This window comes from Saccopteryx leptura, chromosome 2, assembly GCF_036850995.1.
Source record: "Saccopteryx leptura isolate mSacLep1 chromosome 2, mSacLep1_pri_phased_curated, whole genome shotgun sequence".
Classification (NCBI taxonomy): Eukaryota; Metazoa; Chordata; class Mammalia; order Chiroptera; family Emballonuridae; genus Saccopteryx; species Saccopteryx leptura.
Genome location: NC_089504.1, coordinates 7,167,220 through 7,188,080, shown reverse-complemented (window position 1 = coordinate 7,188,080; position 20,861 = coordinate 7,167,220). Strand labels below are relative to the sequence as shown.

The following is a 20,861-nucleotide window of genomic DNA, read 5'->3' as shown; positions in this document are numbered from 1 at the left end:
CACTCTCCTTGGTCTCCAAGTACAACCCAAGAAAGTACATCTGTTGGCTTGCTGAGAAGACTGGCCTTGGGTAATAATGACACTTTTCCCTACTGATTGCGCATGATGTGTGGGCCCTGGGCTGGACACTGTACATCCTTACCTCACCAGATCCTCACAACACTCTGTGAGGTGCAGGCTCTAATTATTCCCATCTTGCAGACAGGAGAACTGAGGTCCGGAGTGGTTAAGCCACTCACACTGTTAAGAAGTGGGACAGTCAAGGCTTGACCAGTTTAGTTTGACACAGAACCTAAAGTGTTAACCATTATGCAATATGGCCTTCAGTGTCCACACCGGCCCCTCTAAGGATTGCGAGGTGGGAATGGGGGCTCGAGCGTATTTTAAGTTCAAGCCTCTTTACTTTTTAATATCAGCAAAACTAAACCCAGAAGAACTTTAATTTTTATTTTGAATCTGAATCAACTGAAAAAAATCAAATCTGCTTCTCATTCCTTGGCTCTTCATGCCCAAGTGGCTAGCCACTGTGGGGACCATTCATCCTCCCCATTGGGCGGGCCCCTTTCCTCCATTGCTGCTGCGGAGCAGCTAGGCCATCAGCAATACCAGGAGGTAGAGAGGCAAAAGGAGATTGTCTATCTGTGTAGTGTATGCTTCTAAGAGGGACACAGTACTGATGGACCCCAAAATCCAAGCGTAACTGTGGTTTAGGTCCACTCCACTGTCAAAGATTAAGATCAGAGCTACAGAAATGATCTGGGCAAATATAGATGTCATGGTCCCCTCGAAAGTCTTTTTGGTTCCAGGCCAGCGGATCTCCCCCATAGTGCTGCCGAAGATGGAGGCCACAGTGTCACCCACACCCACAGCCAGGACACCAGCATAGGGGACTAGGGCCCTCGCGCCCCCCAGGTTACCCTTCTGTGTGCAGGGTCTGGGGACTAGCCAAATGGGAAGAGACATGCCCAGAAGCAGGTAGATGTGTGTCAGGATGAGCGGTCCGCTGTCTCGTTCATCCAGGAAGAGGGAGAGGAGGCTCCGCAGAGTGTGGCCCAGGGGCTTAATGCGGAAATAGCGCACGTACTCGAGGAAAATGAACACTGCCAGACACACAGTGGCGGCCACATAGAGCAGTGGTCGGTCAAAGATGATACCTGGGATGTAGGTGGCTACCACAATGAAGTGGAAATACTTCCGGGTAATGGTGGGGGCCTGGTGCTTCTTGGATTCAGAAGATGATCGCTTGGCATTCTGATACAGCACCACCAGGCAGGCAAAAGTGGCCAGCAGAGACCAGTAACCTAGGAGGTAGATGCGGGTTTCCGTCTGGAAGAGGAATTGTAGAAGCCAGAGCAGGGGGTTCCTGCGGATGAGCCGGTGGAGCCAGGGCAGGACCACGCCAAGGCCCAACACACAAGTCATAAGGTGGAAGAAGATGGAGGAGGCCCAGGTACTTGAGTCCATGAAGACAAAAAGGGTGCTGAAGAAGAGGCCCATGAGTACCATCCCTATCACTGCGACCAGCAGGAGGAAGTCCACAGGGTCCCCCTGGCTTTCCACCACAGTAAGAGAACGCTTGATGAGCTGGTTGAGCATGAAGCTGATGCCACCCAACACCAGCAGTGCCTCCCCAGGGGTGAAGCAGCGGGGAAGCAGGTACAGCAGGATCATGTTGAGGTAGACGAAGATCAACAGGACCTCCAGGACCTCGATGACCTCGCCCACACTCAGTGAGTGCTTCATGATATAAATGATGAGAGATCCAGCCAAGCCTGAGATGACACAGGTGTTGGTCGGCACTGGGCGAGTGATGCCCAGTGCCAACACCGATGAGAAGAGAGCCACTGCCATGCCAGTGGCTGCCACCACAATTCCAAAGCGTTCGAAATATGGGTTCCCAGCAGCCTGGCAGCGCTCCTTCATGACCAGTCCAAGCAAAGGCATGACCATCGAAGAGGGCAATAGGCCACTGTTTGCGGACATTCGGAACTGGAAGACAGCGCTTCCCTGCTGTAGCAGCCGGTCCCACTTGTACTGGACGTAAAAGGCCTGCACTGCGAGAGCCACGGCACACCACGAGTATCGGTCCAACACGAGTGCGTGAATGCTCAGCACCACCGCAAACACCACTGCCGCCTCGGCCAACACCGATCCGCTCAGCGGAGCTCCGGTCCCCGGGGCCGGGGCCGGGGGAGCGCGCTCTCGGGTCATGTCTCTAGACCTGGGACCCCGGGCAAACCAGAGTGACTAGGGACGCCTAGGACCCTGGATCCCTCGAGCCCTGCCAGGCAGAGAGCCGCAGATTCACCCAGCCAGCACCTTCTCTCTCCGTTCTCCAGCTGCGAGGACGCAAGTCCCGCTGTAAGGCACTCTCTGACGCCTGGGAGCTGGTGCCGGATCAGTCTCCACCATCTCCCACCTACGGGGTAGAAGTCGCCACTCTGCCGCCTTCATCACAGCTTTGGTTGCCCTCGCCGTGGGTTCTTAACCTCTCTAAGGGTCGCCATCTTGACCCCGCCCCGTCGTCACGTGACGGAAAGCCCCGTCCACGCGCCCGTTTGAAGGCGAGCGGTCACGTGGGGGCATGGCGTCTGGGGGCGGGGCTAGGCGCGCGCGAGCGCGCGCGAAGATGGCGGCTGCCGCCGGCGAGCCGTGTGTAAGGTGCGGAGCGGGCCGAGTCGGCGGAGGTGGCTGTGAGGAGTGGGGTGAAAGCCAAGAGGAAGTGGGCCGGGAGTCAGGGATGAGGTGTGGCGGCGGTAGCGGGGCGAAGCCCGGCAAGGTGGACGGGCGCCGAGGTGGGAGGCGGTTACGTCCAAACGGTCCCCGCGCGCGGGCATCTGAGGTGACTGCTCCAAGAAGGGGGCCGGTGCCCTATCCCTACCCTCGGCACCGGCCTCCGTGTGCTCACCCAGCCTCTTTCCCTTCCTTCCCTCTCCCCACCGGTGCGTCCCTCAGCGCCCCCTACCCCCCCCCCCCGCGCCTCTTCGTCCGGCGTGACGCTCCTGCGGGGCGCGGTGGGGCGCTTGGCGGTCGCCTGGGGGGCGCCCACCCGCGACCCTGGCGGCGCTCCCCGATTCCCCGGGTGCTCTGGTTAGGGGTGCTTCGTGCGGCGCCGCGCCGCCTCCCTGCGGTGTCTGCCCTCTTTTCTCCGCGCGGCCTTTCATTCATCCGTCTGCCCGCGTTCTGGGGCGTCGGTTCCGCCCGCCCGGGCGAGCCCGGATCCTCCAGGTCCCGGCGCCGAGCTGGGCTCTGGGGACGCGGAGGTGACGATCAGTTAGAGACAGGTCTTCCTGATGGAGCGCTGGCTAGCCTGACCCCCGGGGGGGAGGGCGCTTTCCGTGCGTTATTTCTCAGTTCTCCCAACTCCGAGGGGCACTTGCTGTTTTACAGATGACTCACAGATCCAGCTCAGAACCGGCTAAGTGGGCCCAAAGTGAGGGTTCAGACGGAGTCCCTTCGACAGGCTCGGAAGCTTGAGCCTCTGTCTTCCACGACACAGTGTCAAGTGTCATCCATTCTCCCTCCCTCCCTCAAATTAAACATCCCTGTCACTTAGCGTTCCCTGTGACGGCTTGGTTTCCCTGCTTTTTTGGTCTTGTCCGCTGCCCTGTCCTTGACACCCAGAAGGGCATGTCGTAGGCTCTCTTGGTCAGTAGTATTACAAACGTTGGCCATCTTCTCTGATGCCACGTCCTTCACTTGTCAGCACAGGTGAGATGTTCTGCTTTGGGATTCCCGTCGGAAACTGGAAACTCGTGAGGACCAGTTTGCTTTTTCCTCTGCTGTTTCACAGCCTCTCCTGTATCCTGCGGCTGTTGTGGTCCCTGTGCGCTCCTTGTCTTAGGGTTGTTTCATAACCATGGTGGAGCTGGGGTCAAGTTTAGCTCCTGCAGGGTGAGGTGTGCCCTTAAATGAATGAGAACAAGGGAAGAAAAAGCATTGGTTTGCCTGAAAAACGCTTTGATCACCCTGGGCAACCTACCAAACTCATACTTGGAGATGGAAGAGACGACACCAGGAGTTCTAGACACTGCTTTGCTCACAGCCAATATTTGGAGAGCGAGCTTTCTTTCTGTGCTGGAAGTCACATTGTGACGATTGGGATTGTACTGAGCAGCCTTCAGATCTGGGCTGCAAAAACTTTCTATTCCTGGTGCCTTCTGATATACAAATGACTTCAGACAGGCCCCCTTAGCAGTTGAGTGTGTTTTTCCCAACCTGAGTCCTTTATAGAATGGCATTGAGGTGGCTCTGAAGCATGTGGAAAAGTCGCTGCATATGTTAATGTGAGTTGCACTAGTCAAAAATGGAATAATATCATTGGCTAGCTTGGGGTTTGGGGAAGGTCAGTTAGTGTTTGACAGAAGCTCAATTTGAATATAGGCATTTTTGGGATATCTTTTGTGTTCTTCACTTAATGTGTTTATAGAAGTCTAAGTGGTGTACCTGGGCTTAAAAAAAATTATGGTTTGCCCTAGCCGTTTGGCTCAGTGGTAGAGCGTTGGCCTGGCGTGCGGGTGTCCCGGGTTTGATTCCCGGCTAGGGCACACAGGAGAAGCACCCATCTGCTTCTCCACCCCCACCCCCTCTCCTTCCTCTCTGTCTCTCTCTTCCCCTCCCGCAGCCAAGGCTCCATTGGAGCAAAGATGGCCGGGGCGCTGGGGATGGCTCCTTGGCCTCTGCCCCAGGCGCTAGAGTGGCTCTGGTCGCAATAGAGCGACACCCCCGAGGGGCAGAGCATCGCCCCCTGGTGGGCAGAGCATCGCCCCTGGTGGGCGTGCCGGGTGGATCCCGGTCGGGCGCATGCGGGAGTCTGTCTGACTGTCTCTCCCGTTTCCAGCTTCAGAAAAATACAAAAAATAAAAATAAAAAAAAATAAAAAAATTATGGTTTGATGCTTGACCAGGCGGTGCACAGTGGATAGAGTATCGGACTGGGAGCGTAGGACTGAGATTCGAAGCCCTGAGGTCTAAAACCCCGAAGTCACCAGCTTGAGTGCAGGGTCGCTGGCTTTAGCGTGGGATCATAGACATGATGACCCGATGGTCTCTGGCTTGAGCAAGGTGTCACTCACTCTGCTGTAGAGTCCCGGTCAAGGAACGTATGAGAAAGCAATCAATGAACAACTAAGGAGCCGCAACAAAGAGTTGGTGCTTGTCATCTCTCTCTTCCTGTCTGTCTGTCCCTATCTCTGATTCTTTCTCTGTCTCTGACACACACACACACACACACACACACACACACACACGGAATTCTGAACTTGGCAGCTGGTCCTTGAGTATGGGTAGTGGTCTTCTCTTCTAGAAATTGCTGCTGCCTAACTAGTTAGGGGCCTAAGTTTCGGAAGCAAATGTGGACAAATTAAAGTTTTTTGAAATTAAAAAATGGATGATTAAGATAGAGTCATTTAGCCTGACCAGGCGGTGACACAGTGGATAGAGCGTTGGATTGGGATGCGGAGGACCCAGGTTCGAGACCCCGAGGTCACCAGCTTGAGCGCGGGCTCATCTGGTTTGAGCAAAAGCCCATCAGCTTGAACCCAAGATCACTGGCTCCAGCAAGGGGTTACTCGGTCTACTAAAGGCCCACGGTCAAGGCACATATGAGAAAGCAATCAATGAACAACTAAGGTGTTGCAACGCGCAATGAAAAACTAATGATTGATGCTTCTCATCTCTCTCTGTTCCTGTCTATCTGTCCCTGTCTATCCCTCTCTCTGACTCTCTCTCTCTGTCTCTGTAAAAAAATAAAATAAAATAAATAAATAAAAAATAAAAATTAAGATAGAGTCATTTAGCTCAGGCATACAAAAGCCTTCAATTAATGATAAATTTCTTTCCATTATATTCTTTAAAGATTTTATTTATTGATTTTTAGAAAGAGTAGAGAGAGAGAGAGAGAAAGCGGGGGAGGAGGTGAGAAGCAGTAAGCATTGAATCATAGTTGCTTCTTGCATGTGCCTTGACTGAGCAAGCCCAGGGCTTCAAACCAGCGATCTCGTATTCCAGGTTAACGCTTAATCCACTGCGCCATCACAGGTCAGGCTCTTTCTATTAATTTTGATGTAATACTTAACCCCCCCCCCTCCGCTATGTGTTATATAACAGGTATCTAGTAAATTTTGTGCAAACCAGAAGCTATTTTTGGTCAAGTAAAAGTATATACCATTTTACTTATTTATTTATTTATTGACAGAGAGAGAGAGAGACAGATAGTGACAGACAGTAAAGGAGAGAGATGAGAAGCATCAATTCTTTTTTGCATCTCCTTAGTTCGGGGTCGGGAACCTTTTTGGCTGAGAGAGCCATGAATGCCACATATTTTAAAATGTAATTCCATGAGAGCCATAAAACGACCTGTGTACGTTAAGCATTATCCAATAAAAATTTGATGTTGTCCCGGAGGACAGCTGTGATTGGCTCTAGCCACCCACAACCAATAACATGAGCAGTAGGAAATGAATGGATTGTAATACATGAGAATGTTTTATATTTTTAACATTATTTTTTTATTAAAGATTTGTTTGCGAGCCAGATGCAGCCATCAAAAGAGCCACATCTGGCTCACAAGCCATAGGTTCCTGACCCCTGCCTTAGTTGTTCATTGATTGTGTTCTCATATGTGCCTTGACTGGGAAGCTACAGCAGAGCCAGTGACCCCTTACTCAAGCCAGCGACCTTTGGGCTAAAGCCAGCGACCATGGGGTCATGTCTATGATCCCACACTCAAGGCCAGCGATCCCTTGCTTGAGCTGGTGAACCCATGGTCAAGCTGGTGACCTCGGTGTTTCAAATCCGTGTCCTGTATGTCCCAGTCCGATATTCTATCCACTGCACCACTGCTTGGTCAGGATTTTATTTATTTTTACTTTTATTTATATAGAACAAGAGAGAAACAGAATGAGAGAGAGACAGAAAGGGAGAGAGATAAATATCAACTCACAGTTGCGCTTTAGTTGTTCATTCATTGCTTCTCATACATGCCTTGACTAGGGGGGCTCCAGCCGAGCCAGTGACCTTTTGCTCAAGCCAATGACCTTGAGTCTAAGCCAGTAACCTTAGGTTTCAAATGAGTGACCTTTAGGCTGAAGCCAGCGACCATGGGGCCATGTCTATGATCCCACGCTCAAGTCGGCAAGCCCATTTTCAAGATGGATGAGCCATGCTCAAGCCAGGCACCTTGGGGTTTCTAGCCTTGGTCTTCAGCATCCCAGATTGATGCTATATCCACTGTGCCACCACCAGTCAGGCTAGAGAATTTCTTTCTTTCTTTTTTTTTTACAGGGACAGAGAGAGTCAGAGAGAAGGATAGATAGAGACAGACAGACAGGAAGGGAGAGAGATGAGAAGCATCAATCATCAGTTTTTCGTTGGGACACCTTAGTTGTTCATTGATTGCTTTCTCATATGTGCCTTGACTGTGGGCCTTCAGCAGACCGAGTAACCCCTTGCTCAAGACAGCGACCTTGGGTCCAAGCTGGTGAGCTTTTTTTTGCTCAAGCCAGATGAGCCTGAGCTCAAGCTGGCGACCTCAGGATCTGGAACCTGGGTCCTCCACATCCCAGTCCGATGCTCTATCCACTGTGCCACCGCCTGGTCAGGCTAGAGAATTTCTTAATGGCTACATTTTGAAACTTAATTCTAGACTTAAAAAAAAAAATTAAATCCCAAAATATTTCCTGAAATTTCAGAGGCTTGCATTGGGAAAAAAACTGGGGTAAGCACTTGGTGAAGAGTATATTTGAAGAGCTCATTGGGGGCGGGGGCTGTGTCTAACGTGTATTTGTCTGATCTCATCTGTCTAGCATTGCATGTGGCACCTACAGAGAATTTATTAATAAATGAACAGGAGCATTTGAGATCTTGCTCCCTGACATATGTTGTTACTTTGGCTCAAGTAAACTCATAAAAATTCTCTAAATAAAGAATATGAACAGATATAATACCATTCATAATGACTGTTATGATTGAGAAAGTGAATTATATCAAGCATTTAGAAAATTTTGTGAAGGTGGGAGTCCTGAAATATACATAGTCCTCTTCTAGATTCTTCTTTCTTATCAGTCTCTGCATTTTAATTAGAAGGGAGGAGCTAGATATACTAAATTAAATCATCTCCTTAGCATAGGGATGGATATACTGTAATTTATTAATTACTAATTTCATTAATTCTAAAATATACTTTTTCCCCCACACTTTTACTACTTCTGAAGTCAGAATGTGTTTTATTATTGATGAATTTTAGAACCTAAATAACCACGTGTCCTGCAATTATTGGCATCTTAAATGTGTTAAAATATTGTGGCCATCCTCATTTTCAACACAGTACCTATTAGGTTAGCTTGTAATCTTATGTTTTTTGTTATTTTTTAGAGTCTTTTTTTTTTTTTTTTTTTTTTTACAGGGACAGAGAGAGAGTCAGAGAGAGGGATAGACAGGGACAGACAGACAGGAACAGAGAGAGATGAGAAGCATCAATCATCAGTTTTTCATTGTGAGACCTCAGTTGTTCATTGATTGCTTTCTCATATGTGCCTTGACCATGGGCCTTCAGCAGACGGAGTAACCCCTTGCTCGAGCCAGCGACCTTGGGTTCAAGCTGGTGAGCTTTTGCTCAAACCAGATGAGCCCGCACTCAAGTTGGCGACCTCAAGGTCTCGAACCTAGGTCCTCGGCATCCTAGTCCGACGCTGTATCCACTGTGCCACCGCCTGGTCAGGCTAATCTTATGTTTCACTTTGTTTGTTTGAAAGTGAACATATCCTCAAGATTTTATTGTCACAAAGTAAAACAAAGTATGAAGCTTAGAACTAGATCACTTGGTCCTTCCTCTTAGCTTCTCCCAGTTCAGATAGCCAGCATTCTCTTAGATTTGCAGTTGGGCTCAACACATTCAAGCCTCAGCACAATCTGCTTTGTAGGTTTAGCCTTTCTGTGCAAAACCATCTTAGTTTGCCTATCGTAGCCACTCTGCTTCCTGTCATAACACCGTTTTCCCTGCAAACGTAGAGAATCCTTGTCCTTCTTTATTGTTACTTTGTGGGGTTGATGCTTGCCATACTTCTTACAGAAAGTCTGGCAGGTTTTTGGAATGTTCACTATGTTTGTGAGAGCACTATTGGCACAGAAAAGCTATATTTTAGTTTCTCAATTTTTGAGCATCAAACTTCAAGGAATATAGTAGGATTACTATCCAAAATTTTAACGTTTTGTAAGTTGAGCTTTTTGCTTTAGTGAGTAGACAAAATAGCTGTGAGGTGGCTTAATCAAGTTTGCTTTCTGTCATTTTTCAGAAGCAGTAGAGAACTGTGGACAATTCTGCTTGGAAGGTCAGCTCTGAGAGAACTGGTAAGTGGTAGTGTTCTTGAGTGGATTCTATGGTTCTTTGTATAGTATATATATACTATACAATATATATACACATATATCATATATATTTTTTTTGTTTCTTCCTTTCCAAATAAGAGGAGGGGAGATAGAGAGACAGACTCCCACATGTGCCCCAACTGGGATCCACCTGGTGGCAACTCCTGTCTGAGGCTGCTGCTCTCTCCATCTAGGGCCATGCTTTCAACCTATTTTTAGCACCTGAGACAGAGGCTCCACAGAGCCATTCTCAGTGCCTGGAGCTAATGTACTTGAACCAGTTGAGCCTGTGGGAGGAGAAAAGAGAGAGAGAGAGAGAGAGAAAGAGAGAGAGAAAAAGGGGAGAGGAGGAGTAGAGAAGCAGATAGTCACTTCTCTTGGGTGCCCCGACTGGGAATTGAACCCAGGACATCCACATGTTGGCCAATGCTCTACCACTGAGCCAACCAGCTAGAGCCTGTATAGTTTATATTATTTTTAAAAATAGCCTTCTTTTTGAAATAGGAAGTAAATAGTTTTTTATCCCAAAACTTTATATAAACATGCATTTTTTTCTCTCTGCTAAAATGTGGTGTGTCTTGTAGTCTAGATGATATGCCTGCATCTGAAAACTTTACTTCTAGGACTGTATTTTGTTTTGTATTTTTCTTTTTTTTTTCTTTTTTTCCAGAGACAGAGAGAGAGTCAGAGAGAGGGATAGACAGGGACAGACAGACAGGAACAGAGAGATGAGAAGCATCAATCATTAGTTTTTCGTTGTGCATTGCGACACCTTAGTTGTTCATTGATTGCTTTCTCATATGTGCCTTGACCATGGGCCTTCAGCAGACCGAGTAACCCCTTGCTCGAGCCAGCGACCTTGGGTCCAAGCTGGTGAGCTTTTGCTCAAACCAGATGAGCCCGCACTCAAGCTGGCGATCTCGGAGTCTCGAACCTGGGTCCTCTGCATCCCAGTCCGACGCTGTATCCACTGTGCCACCGCCTGGTCAGGCTGTTTTGTATTTTTCTGAAGTGAGAAATGGGGAGGCAGAGGGACAGACTCCCACATTGCCCGACCGGGATCCACCTGGCATACCCACCAGGGGGCAATGCTCTGCCCATCTGGGGTGTTGGTCCATTGCAACCAGAGTCGTTCTAGCGCCTGAGATGAGGCTATGGAGCCATCCTCAGCGCCTAGGCCAACTTTGCTCCAGTGGAGCCTTGGCTGCAGGAGGGGAAGAGAGAGATAAAAAGGAGAGGGGGAGGGTGGAGAAGAAGATGGGTGCTTCTTCTGTGTGTCCTGGCCAGGAATTGAACTCAGGACTTCCACACGCCAGGCCGACGCTCTACCACTGAGCCAACTAGCCAGGGCCTAGGACTGTATCTTTTAAAAGAAAGAAGTCCTGCCTGACCTGTGGTGGCGCAGTGGATAAAGCGTTGACCTGGAACACTGAGGTCGCTGGTTTGAAACCCTGCGCTTGTCTGGTTAAGGCACATATGGGAGTTGATGCTTCCTGCTCCTCCCTGCTTTCTCTCTCTCTCTCTCTCTCTCTCACTCTCACTCTCTCCTCTCTAAAATGAATAAATAAAAAAACATAAAAGAAAGAAGTCCTGAAAGAGTTTTGTGCACAAAAGTCTTAACCGTATATATATTAATAAGGAATTACAGTTAGCTTGAGTGCATATAACATTAGGAGAATGGTAAATAAATTTGATCTAGCCACTTGATAAAATATGCAACCTCTAAAGGATGTTTATAAATAATTTCATAATAAGGTTAAATCATTATGTTAGAATTTTCCCCTTTTTTTAGCGATAGAGACAGAGACAGATAGGAAGGGAGAGAAATGAGAAACATCAACTCATAATTGTAGCACTTTAATTGTTCATTGATTGTTTTCTCATCTGTGCCTTGAACGAGGGGCTCCAGCCGAGCCCGGGACCCCTTGCCCAAGCCAGTGACCCTGAGCTTTAGGCCATCGACCTTTGGGCTGAAGTCAGTGACCACGAGGTCATATCTAAGAGCCTGCTTTCAGGCTGGTGAGCCTGCACTCAAGCCAGATGAGCCTGTGCTCAAGGCAGTAACCTTGGCTTGAACCTGGGTCCTTAGCATCCCAGGTTGACACTTTGTCCATTGTACCACTACCTGGTGAGGCCCATTATATTAGAATGTTAAGCAAAGAAAAAGAGGCTGCAGAATTTTGTATTCAAAATTATTTCAGCCTGACCAGGCGGTGGCGCAGTGGATAAAGCATCAGACTGGGATGCAGGGACCCAGGTTTGAAACCCCAAGGTCTCTGGCTTGAGCGTGGGATGATAGACATGACCCTATGGTTGCTGGCCTGAGCCCAAGATCGCTGACTTGAACAAGAGGTCACTAGCTCTGCTGTAGCCCCCCAGACAAGGCACATATGAGAAAGCAATCAATGAGCAACTAAGGTGCCACACTGAAGACTTGGTGCTTCTCATCTCTTTTCTTTCCTGTGTGTCTGTCCTTATTTGTACCTCTCTCTGACTCGGTCTCTGTCAAAAAAAAAAAAAAAAAAGAAAAAGATTTCAGCCATGGCAAAGAACACATATTTAAAAGACTCAAAGAGGCCCTGGCCGGTTGGTTCAGTGGTAGAGTGTCGGCTTGGTGTGCAGAAGTCCCGGGTTCGATTCCCGGCCAGGGCACACAGGAGAAGCGCCCATCTGCTTCTCCACCTCTCCCCCTCTCCTTCCTCTCTGTCTCTCTCCTCCCCTCCCACAGCCGAGGCTCCATTGGAGCAAAGATGGCCTGGGCGCTGGGGATGGCTTCTTGGCCTCTGCCCCAGGCGCTAGAGTGGCTCTGGTCTCGGCAGAGCGACGCCCCGGAGGGGCAGAGCATCGCCCCCTGGTGGGCAGAGCGTCACCCCCTGGTGGGCATGCCGGGTGGATCCCGGTCGGGCGCATGCGGGAGTCTGTCTGACTGTCTCTCCCCGTTTCTAGCTTCAGAAAAATACACACACAAAAAAAAATAATAAAAATAAGTAAATAAATAAATAAAAGACTCAAAGAAATATGTAATCATCAGTGTGATCCTGGAATCTGATTAAAATTGGATTCATGTAATTTTCTTGTTCTTTTCCAGAATCAGATTGAGGCAGAACTGAATAAACACTGGCAGCGGCTATTAGAAGGGCTTTCTTACTATAAACCTCCCAGGTATGGCTATCATGTGTGTCGGGTTAGAGTAATTTCCCTGAGGAAGCTGGCATAGGTGAAAGTATTTTTATATATGATTTTATGGTATTGCTGGGTTAGGTAGATCAGAGAGAATACAATTTGGTTACCAGTGGAAACCAAATTGTCTTTTTAAAAGAAACCAGTGGGAACCTGTATTTTTAGTTTTAATTTTTTAAAAATATTTTATTTATTGATTTTATAGAGAGAGGAGGTGGGGGGAATGAGAAGTAGTTGCTTCACTCTAGATGTTCATTGGTTGCTTGTCATATGTTCTTTGCTGGGCAAGCCCAGGGTTTCAGACCAGCAACCTCAGCGTTCCAGGTTGGTGCTCAATCCATTGTATACCACCACAGGTCAAGCGAACCTGTTTTTTTTTAAAGATTTTATTTACTGGTTTTTAGAGAGAGGAGAGGGGGAGGGTTGGGAAACATTAAACTTGTAGTAGTTGCTTCTCGTATATATTATATCTTGACCAGACAAGTCTGGGGTTTCAAACCAGTGACCTCAGCATTCCAGGTCAATGCTTTATCTACTGTGCCACCTCTAGTCAGGCCAAACCTGTCCTTTTTTTTTTTTTTTAAGTGAGAGGAGGGGAGATAGACAGGCGTCTGCATGTACCCCAACCGGGTATACCCAGTGACCCCTGTCTAGGACTGATGCTTGCAACCAGGCTATCTTTTTGCACCTGAGGCAGAGGCTCCACGGAGCTATCCTCAGTTCCCCAGGTTGCCGTGCTCAAATCAATTCATCCGTGGCCGTGGGAGGGGAAGAGAGAGGAAGAGAGAGAAAGGAAAGGGGTGGAGAAGCAGATGGTCGCGTCTCCTGTATGCCCTGACCGGGAATCGAACCCGGGATATCCACATGTTGGGCTGATGCTCTACCACTGAGCCAGCTGGCCAGGGTCCAACCCATCTTTTTTTTTTTTTTTTTTTTTACAGAGACAGAGAGAGTTAGACAGAGGGATAGACAGACAGGAACGGAGAGATGAGAAGCATCAATCATTAGTTTTTCGTTGCGCGTTGCGACTCTTTAGTTGTTCATTGACTGCTTTCTCATATGTGCCTTGACCGCGGGCCTTCAGCAGACTGAGTAACCCCTTGCTGGAGAAAGCGACCCTGGGTCCAAGCTGTTAAGCTTTTTTTTTTTGCTCAAACCAGATGAGCCCACGCTCAAGCTGGTGACCTCGGGGTCTCGAACCTGGGTCCTTCCACATCCTGGTCCAACGCTCTATCCACTGAGCCACTGCCTGGTCAGTCCGAACTCATCTTTTTAAAGAAAGGGAGATTCCTTCTAGAAATACAGTATTGTTGAATCCGATTATATAACTGTGGTATCTGGGGATGAGGATTTATTAAACATTCAGTTAATTATTCTAATATTTATTTCAGTCCACATTGTTTGAGACACTGTCAGCACCAAATGCTGGGACATAACAATGAACAATTTTTATTTGGAGGGGGGTGAATGTCTAGATTTTCTATGGGCAGTGGAAATAAATAAATAAAATATAACGTAATTAAAGAAGAGACTACACCTTGTAGGAAGGGCTAGACTCTTTTTATCTTAATTCCTAGACCCCATCTCCCTCCGTTATGCATTGTAGTTCCCAAGCCACCCTCATTTTTCTTCTGCTTCTTAACTTGTGTTGACTTGATTACATCTTCACTTCCATCTTCATTCCCATAGGTTAGTGAAGAACTTCATTTTTTTTTGTTCATCTATTAATCCTTTCTTCATAATCATTTTGAAGTACGTAACTCCCAGACATCATTATAGTTATTTTATCTGTAAATACTTTACTATGTATTTAAAATATATGGACTTAAAAAAAAAGATAATCACTTTGTTATCACATTTAGGTACTTTTATTATTGTTTCCATTTTACAGATGGGGAAACTGAGGCACAAAGAGGTTAAATAACTTGCCCAAGGTCACACAGCTAGTAAGTGGTAGAACCAGGATTCAAACCTGGCAGTCTTACTCCAGTGTCTATGTTCTTAACCATCATTCTATGTTGCCTCTTTCAGAACTTATTGTTTAACCTTATATTAGTGTATGTGTTGTGGATTTTCTGTGAAATGTGATAGTCTCCATAAAAATCCATCAACAACATGCTTTAGTTTGCAGAAAAGATATTTGGGGCATCGGGTTTCTTTCTTTATTTTTTCTTTATTTTTAAGATTTTATTTATTAGATTTAGAGAGAGGGTAGAGGGAGCAGGAAGCATCAACTTGTAGTATTTGCTTCTTTTTTTTTTTTTTCTTTTTACAGAGACAGAGAGAGAGTCAGAGAGAGGGATAGACAGGGACAGACAGGCAGGAATGCAGAGATGAGAAGCATCAATCATTAGTGTTTCATTGCGTGTTGCAACACCTTAGTTGTTCATTGATTGCTTTCTCATATGTGCCTTGACCGCGGGCCTTCAGCAGACCGAGTAACCCCTTGCTTGAGCCAGCAACCTTGGGCTCAAGCTGGTGAGCTTTTTGCTCAAACCAGATGAGCCCGCACTCAAGCTGGCGACCTCGGGGTCTCGAACCTGGGTCTTCCGCATCCCAGTTTGACGCTTTACCCACTGCGCCACCGCTTGGTCAGGCTAGTATTTGCTTCTCATATGTGCCTTGACCCAGGCAAGCCTGGGGTTTTGAACTGGCAACCTCAGCATTCCAGGTTGATGTTTTATCCACTGCGCCACTACTTCCAGCCACCACAAGTCAGTCTAGGGCAATAGTTTCTTTTTTTTAAAGACAAAAGTTTTCTTTGTGGTAGCATGGGATTTGAAATCTAACAGACTTTTTTTTTTAACTCTAGGCTTTATTTGAAATTTATTTTCTTTGGTGAGAGAGAGAAAGAGAGAGACATGAAGGGAGAGAGATGAGAAGCATCAGCTCATAGCTGGGTCACTTTAGTTCTTTTTTTTTTTTTTTTTATTCAGTGAGAGCAGAGGAGTCAGAGACAGACTCCTTCATGCACCCCAAATGGGATCCACCCAGCAAGCCACTAGGGGGCAATGCTCTGTCCATCTGGGGCATTGCTCCATTGCTCAGCAACCAAGCTCTTCTTAGCAACTGAGGCGGAGGCCATGGAGCTGTCCTCTCAGCTCCTGAGGCCAACTTGCTCCAGTCGAGCCATGGCTGCAGGACAGGGGAGAAAGAGAAAGAGAGAGAGAAGCGAGGGGGTGGGATGTAGAAGCAAGTGGACACTTCTGTGTGCCCTGACCGGGAGTTGAACCTGGGGCATCCACACACTAGGCCGATGTTCTACCACTGAGCCAACCGGCCAGGACCCACTTTAGTTGTTCTTATACGTGCCTTGATCAGGGGGCTCCAGCCTAGCCATTGACCCCTTGCCCAAGCTGGAGACCTTGGATTAAAGCCAGTGACCATATAGTATCATGTTAATGATCCTACACTCAAGCCGGTCACCCCGCCCACGCTCAAGCTGGGGAAGCCCGCGCTCAAACCGGCGACCTTGAGTTTTGAATCTGAGACCTCAGCATCCTAGATTGATGCTCCATCCAATCTGTTACCACCAGCCAGGTGGCTTTATTTGAATTTAATCAAAAATTTTATTTCTTGATTAATTTTCTGTTCTAGGATCCAGTTCAGGGTACCACATTGCATTTAGTTGTCATATTTTCTTAGCTCTTAGCTGTGATGGTATCTTAGTCTTTTCTTGATTTTCATGACCTTGAATAGTTTTGAGGAGGACTGATCAAATATTTTATAGAATGCTCTCAATTTGGACTTGTTTAATGTTTTATTATTAGGTTGAAGTTGGGGGTTTGGGGGAAGAATTCAGAGGGGTAAAATACCGTTATCACATACTAACAGGATACACACTGAAAGAATCGCATGAAATCACTGGTCATGTTAACCTTGCTGCCTTGGGTAAAGGAATATTTGCCAAGTTTCTCCTCTGCAAAGTCATTTTTTTCCCTTTCTGTCCTCTTATTTTTGGAAAGAGTTGCTAAATATAGCCTACTCAAGTTAGGGCTATAGTGGAGTTAAACTTCACATTCTTTTTATTTTTTTTTAACTTGACCTTCTAAAGAGGGTAGTATCTATGTGTATTATTTGGACTTTTCCTATAGTGAAGTTTCTCCTTCTGTTCTATTTGGTTTGTTTATTCCTTTAAATCACTAGGGACTTGTGTATATTTATTTTATACTTTGTTTATACATGTTCCAGCTTTGTCCATTAAGTTTTTTCAGGTTGGCTTCTATGATCTTTTTTTTTTTTTTTTGTATTTTTCTGAAGCTGGAAACAGGGAGAGACAGTCAGACAGACTCCCGCATGCACCCGACCGGGATCCACCCGGCATGCCCACCAGGGGCGATGCTCTGCCCACCAGGGGGCGATGCTCTGCCCCTCCGGGCCATCGCTCTGCCGCGACCAGAGCCACTCTAGCGCCTGAGGCAGAGGCCAAGGAGCCATCCCCAGCGCCTGGGCCATCTTTGCTCCAATGGAGCCTCGCTGCGGGAGAGGAAGAGAGAGACAGAGAGGAAGAAGGGGGGGGGTGGAGAAGCAAATGGGCGCTTCTCCTATGTGCCCTGGCCGGGAATCGAACCCGGGTCCCCCGCACGCCAGGCCGACGCTCTACCGCTGAGCCAACCGGCCAGGGCCTTCTATGATCTTTTGACACATCCCTTCTTTTTGTTTGCTTAGTATTTTCTTTACTATCTAGTATTACATAATGCTCCAGGCTCATTTAGTATTTTCACCACCTCACCTCTAGATCAACCATTTCTCCAAGGATTCCTGGTACCTTTTATTAGAGACTAACGTTAGAAACCAAGATGGGGGTGGTGGGTGGGTGTGCTTTCTGCTCTCGGGAACAGGTGTCCTGCCTTAGCTTCTAGGCCTTCTCAGTGGACAGAGCTAGACAATAGATGTATGTTTACTAACAGACCTGGTTTTAAATTTCACCTCACCTTTTTATTAGCTGTGGGATTTTTGGTAAGTTATTTTCTAAGTGTTGGTGATTCCATTTGTAAAATGGGGATAGTAATATTTACCTTTGAGGATAGTTGTAAGGATCAAAAATAATTAACACTTTTTTCAAATAATATTGTTATAACTATCATTTGTAACAGATATGTACCATTTTTATTACCTAAGTGTAAATAGTTCTGTGTTATAAAAGTCTGTAGAAATGAACTTTTGTGTGTGTATGTGTATTTTGTGTAGTCACCTAAAGGGCAAAATGGTCTGTAGTAAAAATATCTTTTAAGTATTTTTATTTTACCCCCCACCCAGAAAGTCATTGATAATGAGGAAATGATTCATTGTTCTTTTTTTTTTTTTAATTAAAATATTTAATTCAATTCATTGTTCTTTTTATAGTCTAAATTCGGCTGAAAAAGTGAAAGCTACTAAAGATGTAGCCTCACCATTGAAGGAACTGGGTTTAAGAATCAGCAAGTTTTTGGTGAGTAAGAATCAGTACTGGAGTATGGATGTGCATGATTTTATTGTTAGTGATTGTTAGTGAAAATTCAGATTATTTCAGATATGGAGATTAAATTGAGCATAATATGTTTCATTGCAACTCTTGTAAGAGCCACAAATCAAGTTGACTGACCCATTTTACTACATATCATAGTGTTTTCTTCATCATACACGTGGTATTCTTTAAATTGACTGGACAGATTTAAATACATAGCCGTTTCCTTTAATTTTGGAAACTCAGATTATGTCTGCTGCTGTATTAATGTGCTTGGTGGATAACAGTTGTTTCTGGCATGTACATTTTTCATGTAAATTATGTGTCTGACTTGCTCCTCTTTTTTTCTTATTTGGGTTAGAATAGCTATGTCCTATGAAATCTGTAAAAGGATTTTTGTTTATTCAAGTTCTGTGTTCATTTCAGAGGACAAATCTTCAAAATACTTTGCATCCGTGTGTGGTTTTCGAGCTGAGGTGTTGGTCCCTCACTTGTGTGACTTCTGTGTTTCAGGGTCTGGATGCAGAACAGAGCGTGCAGCTACTCCAGTGTTACCTTCAGGAGGATTACAGAGGGACTCGGGAATCCATCAAGGTTTGTGCTTATGGCCAGCTCCCTACTCTTGCCTTTATCTTTTTCTTTTTTGGTTTTAGATAATTTAGGGTTTTGATATCAGTTCCTTGCAACAGAGGTAGGTGCTCATATTAAGCCACTTTCAGGAAACACTTTCTAAAGGCCTTAAAAACATATGCGTAAGCTGAGATCTGTCCTCAGACTTAGAGGTAGGGAGAGGTCAAAGACTGACAGGTTCATCAGAGTCTCAGGCTGTCAGAGCTGAAATGGGCCTGCCACAACATCTAGCCTGTCGAGTTCTTCATTTGATATATGAGGAAATTGAAGCCAGAGGAGGGGTCAGGAATTTGAGCACAGACTTGGATTTCCTTAAAAAGGTAAAAAATGTTTGCAGAAGTGAATTATAACCTTGAAGGGTGAGGTGAAGATGTTTACCTTTTTCTTTGTGAATTGAGTTTAGCTAATTGTATGGCTTTCTGACTTTTCTCTTTTTCTTCAGGTAGTACTACAAGATGAGAGGCAGAGCCAGGCCTTAATCCTGAAGGTCAGTAGTAGTCACCATCTCCATTCTTGGTGTAAAATTGGGTGCTGGCTTCTTGACCTTATTCTCCTGAGTGTTGTTGGCTTTTGACTCTTTCTGGGTAAGCATTGAGGTCTTTAATTAAAGAAGCTTATTGACTTATTTGTAAAACAAGAGGTTTTTATCCACTGGAACCAGCTGAGTTCTTTTTCCAAATGAGATTCTTTAGCCATTGGCGGTGAGAACTGGTTGGTTCATGGATAATTTTTCTCTAGATCTAAATGCAGCAGGATTAGTTTATATTTCTTTTTCTACCCCTATCTCCCAAGTAACCTTCTCACCTAAGATCTCTCTCTCTCTTTTTTGGGATTGATTTTAGAGAGACAGAGGATGGGCGAGAGAGAGATAGAAAGAGGCATTCATTTGTTGTTCCATCTAGTTGTGCATGCACTGGTTGCTTTCCTACACGTATCCTGACTGGGGATCGAACCCACAACCTTGTTGTCTTGGGATGACACTCTAACCAACTGAGCTAACCAGCCAGGGCCGGGATCTCATTTTAAAATGGAATTTGGGTCTGAGCTGTGGTGGCACAGGTGATAGAGCGTCTACCTGAAACTTGAGGTTGCTGGTTTGAAACCCCAGGCTTCCCTGGTGAAGGCACATATGGGAGTTGATGCTTCCTGCTCCTCCCCCTTCTCTCTCTCTCTCTTTCTACCTCTCTTTTCCCTCTCTCTAAAATGAGTAAATAAAAATCTAAAAATAAATAAAGTTGTAATTTGTTTTAAAAAAATGGAATTTGACTGTGACTTCTGAAGTTGTTTTCTATTTAGTATTTAGTGAAAACTACATTAATTATAAGGAATTAGGACATGTATCAGTGGTATTTTTATATTTGTTTTCATGTATTTGACTGTCAGTTTATACTATTGTGTATTACTTGAGTGCTGTAACTGCTAGAAAAACTTGTTTATATTCTTAAATAATTGCCTTTATTTCACATGGCTTTACCTGTATCCCAGTTCATGAGAGTCTTTTGCTTTCTTTTGGCCTAATACTGTATTTCTATTTCTGTGATTAATTATACAAATTGAACTTTTCCATTCACATCTTTAAGTGATCTCTTTATCTAAAATTTACAATTGAGTGTCCTGTGAAGTGGTGAGTAACTGATTTTGAATCTTTGAGTTCTTCTCAGATTGCAGATTATTACTATGAAGAAAGAACATGTATTCTTCGTTGTGTCTTACACCTTCTCACTTATTTCCAAGATGAAAGACACCCCTATAGGGTAAGTCCATTTAGTCCTCTTGTAAAATGTAGCTTTTTAAAATAATTTTATATTATCTGTATTCATATTCGCTTGAATATTTACTTTTACTCTAGGTATAAGTTACCCTGTCTTGAATTTGTTTTTAAGGTTGAATATGCAGACTGTGTTGATAAATTGGAGAAGGAGTTAGTTACAAAATACAGACAGCAGTTTGAAGAGCTTTATAAAACTGAAGCACCAACATGGGAGACACACGGAAACCTCATGGTATGTGGTTTATTGGATCCCCTTATAATTATTTGGAGAATTAAGTACCCTTTGTCATAGAGCTCCAAGTTAAAGTATTTATTCACTTATAACTTAAAACATTTATAGATTTTCATTCTTCAGAAAAATTTAAACATGACATATGGATCAAAACATTCATGACTTTAACTACTGATACTTAATTCTGGACCTTTCCCCTTGACTCTGACTATCCAGTTAATTTACTTTCTGTTCTTA

At 45.5% G+C, this 20,861-nt stretch overlaps 2 protein-coding genes across 3 annotated transcripts in view; one reads left to right on the top strand and one right to left on the bottom strand.

Moving 5' to 3' along the window:
• Positions 1 to 427: 427 nt before the first annotated feature.
• Positions 428 to 2,518, bottom strand: DOLK (dolichol kinase). Its single transcript, XM_066367012.1, has one exon. It carries the CDS (start codon positions 2,209 to 2,211, stop codon positions 589 to 591), a length of 1,623 nt encoding a protein of 540 aa, XP_066223109.1. The 5' UTR covers positions 2,212 to 2,518; the 3' UTR covers positions 428 to 588.
• Positions 2,519 to 2,599: 81 nt separating this feature from the next.
• Positions 2,600 to 20,861, top strand: part of NUP188 (nucleoporin 188) — a 63,947-nt gene continuing 45,685 nt past the window's right edge. For both annotated transcript variants that reach the window (XM_066366994.1, XM_066366996.1), the window contains exons 1-8: positions 2,600 to 2,661; positions 9,293 to 9,347; positions 12,454 to 12,527; positions 17,892 to 17,976; positions 18,505 to 18,585; positions 19,064 to 19,108; positions 20,283 to 20,375; positions 20,505 to 20,624. In XM_066366994.1, the coding sequence (XP_066223091.1) occupies positions 2,630 to 2,661; positions 9,293 to 9,347; positions 12,454 to 12,527; positions 17,892 to 17,976; positions 18,505 to 18,585; positions 19,064 to 19,108; positions 20,283 to 20,375; positions 20,505 to 20,624 (585 nt within the window). In that variant the 5' untranslated portion in view covers positions 2,600 to 2,629. The remainder of the gene's footprint in view (positions 2,662 to 9,292; positions 9,348 to 12,453; positions 12,528 to 17,891; positions 17,977 to 18,504; positions 18,586 to 19,063; positions 19,109 to 20,282; positions 20,376 to 20,504; positions 20,625 to 20,861) is intronic.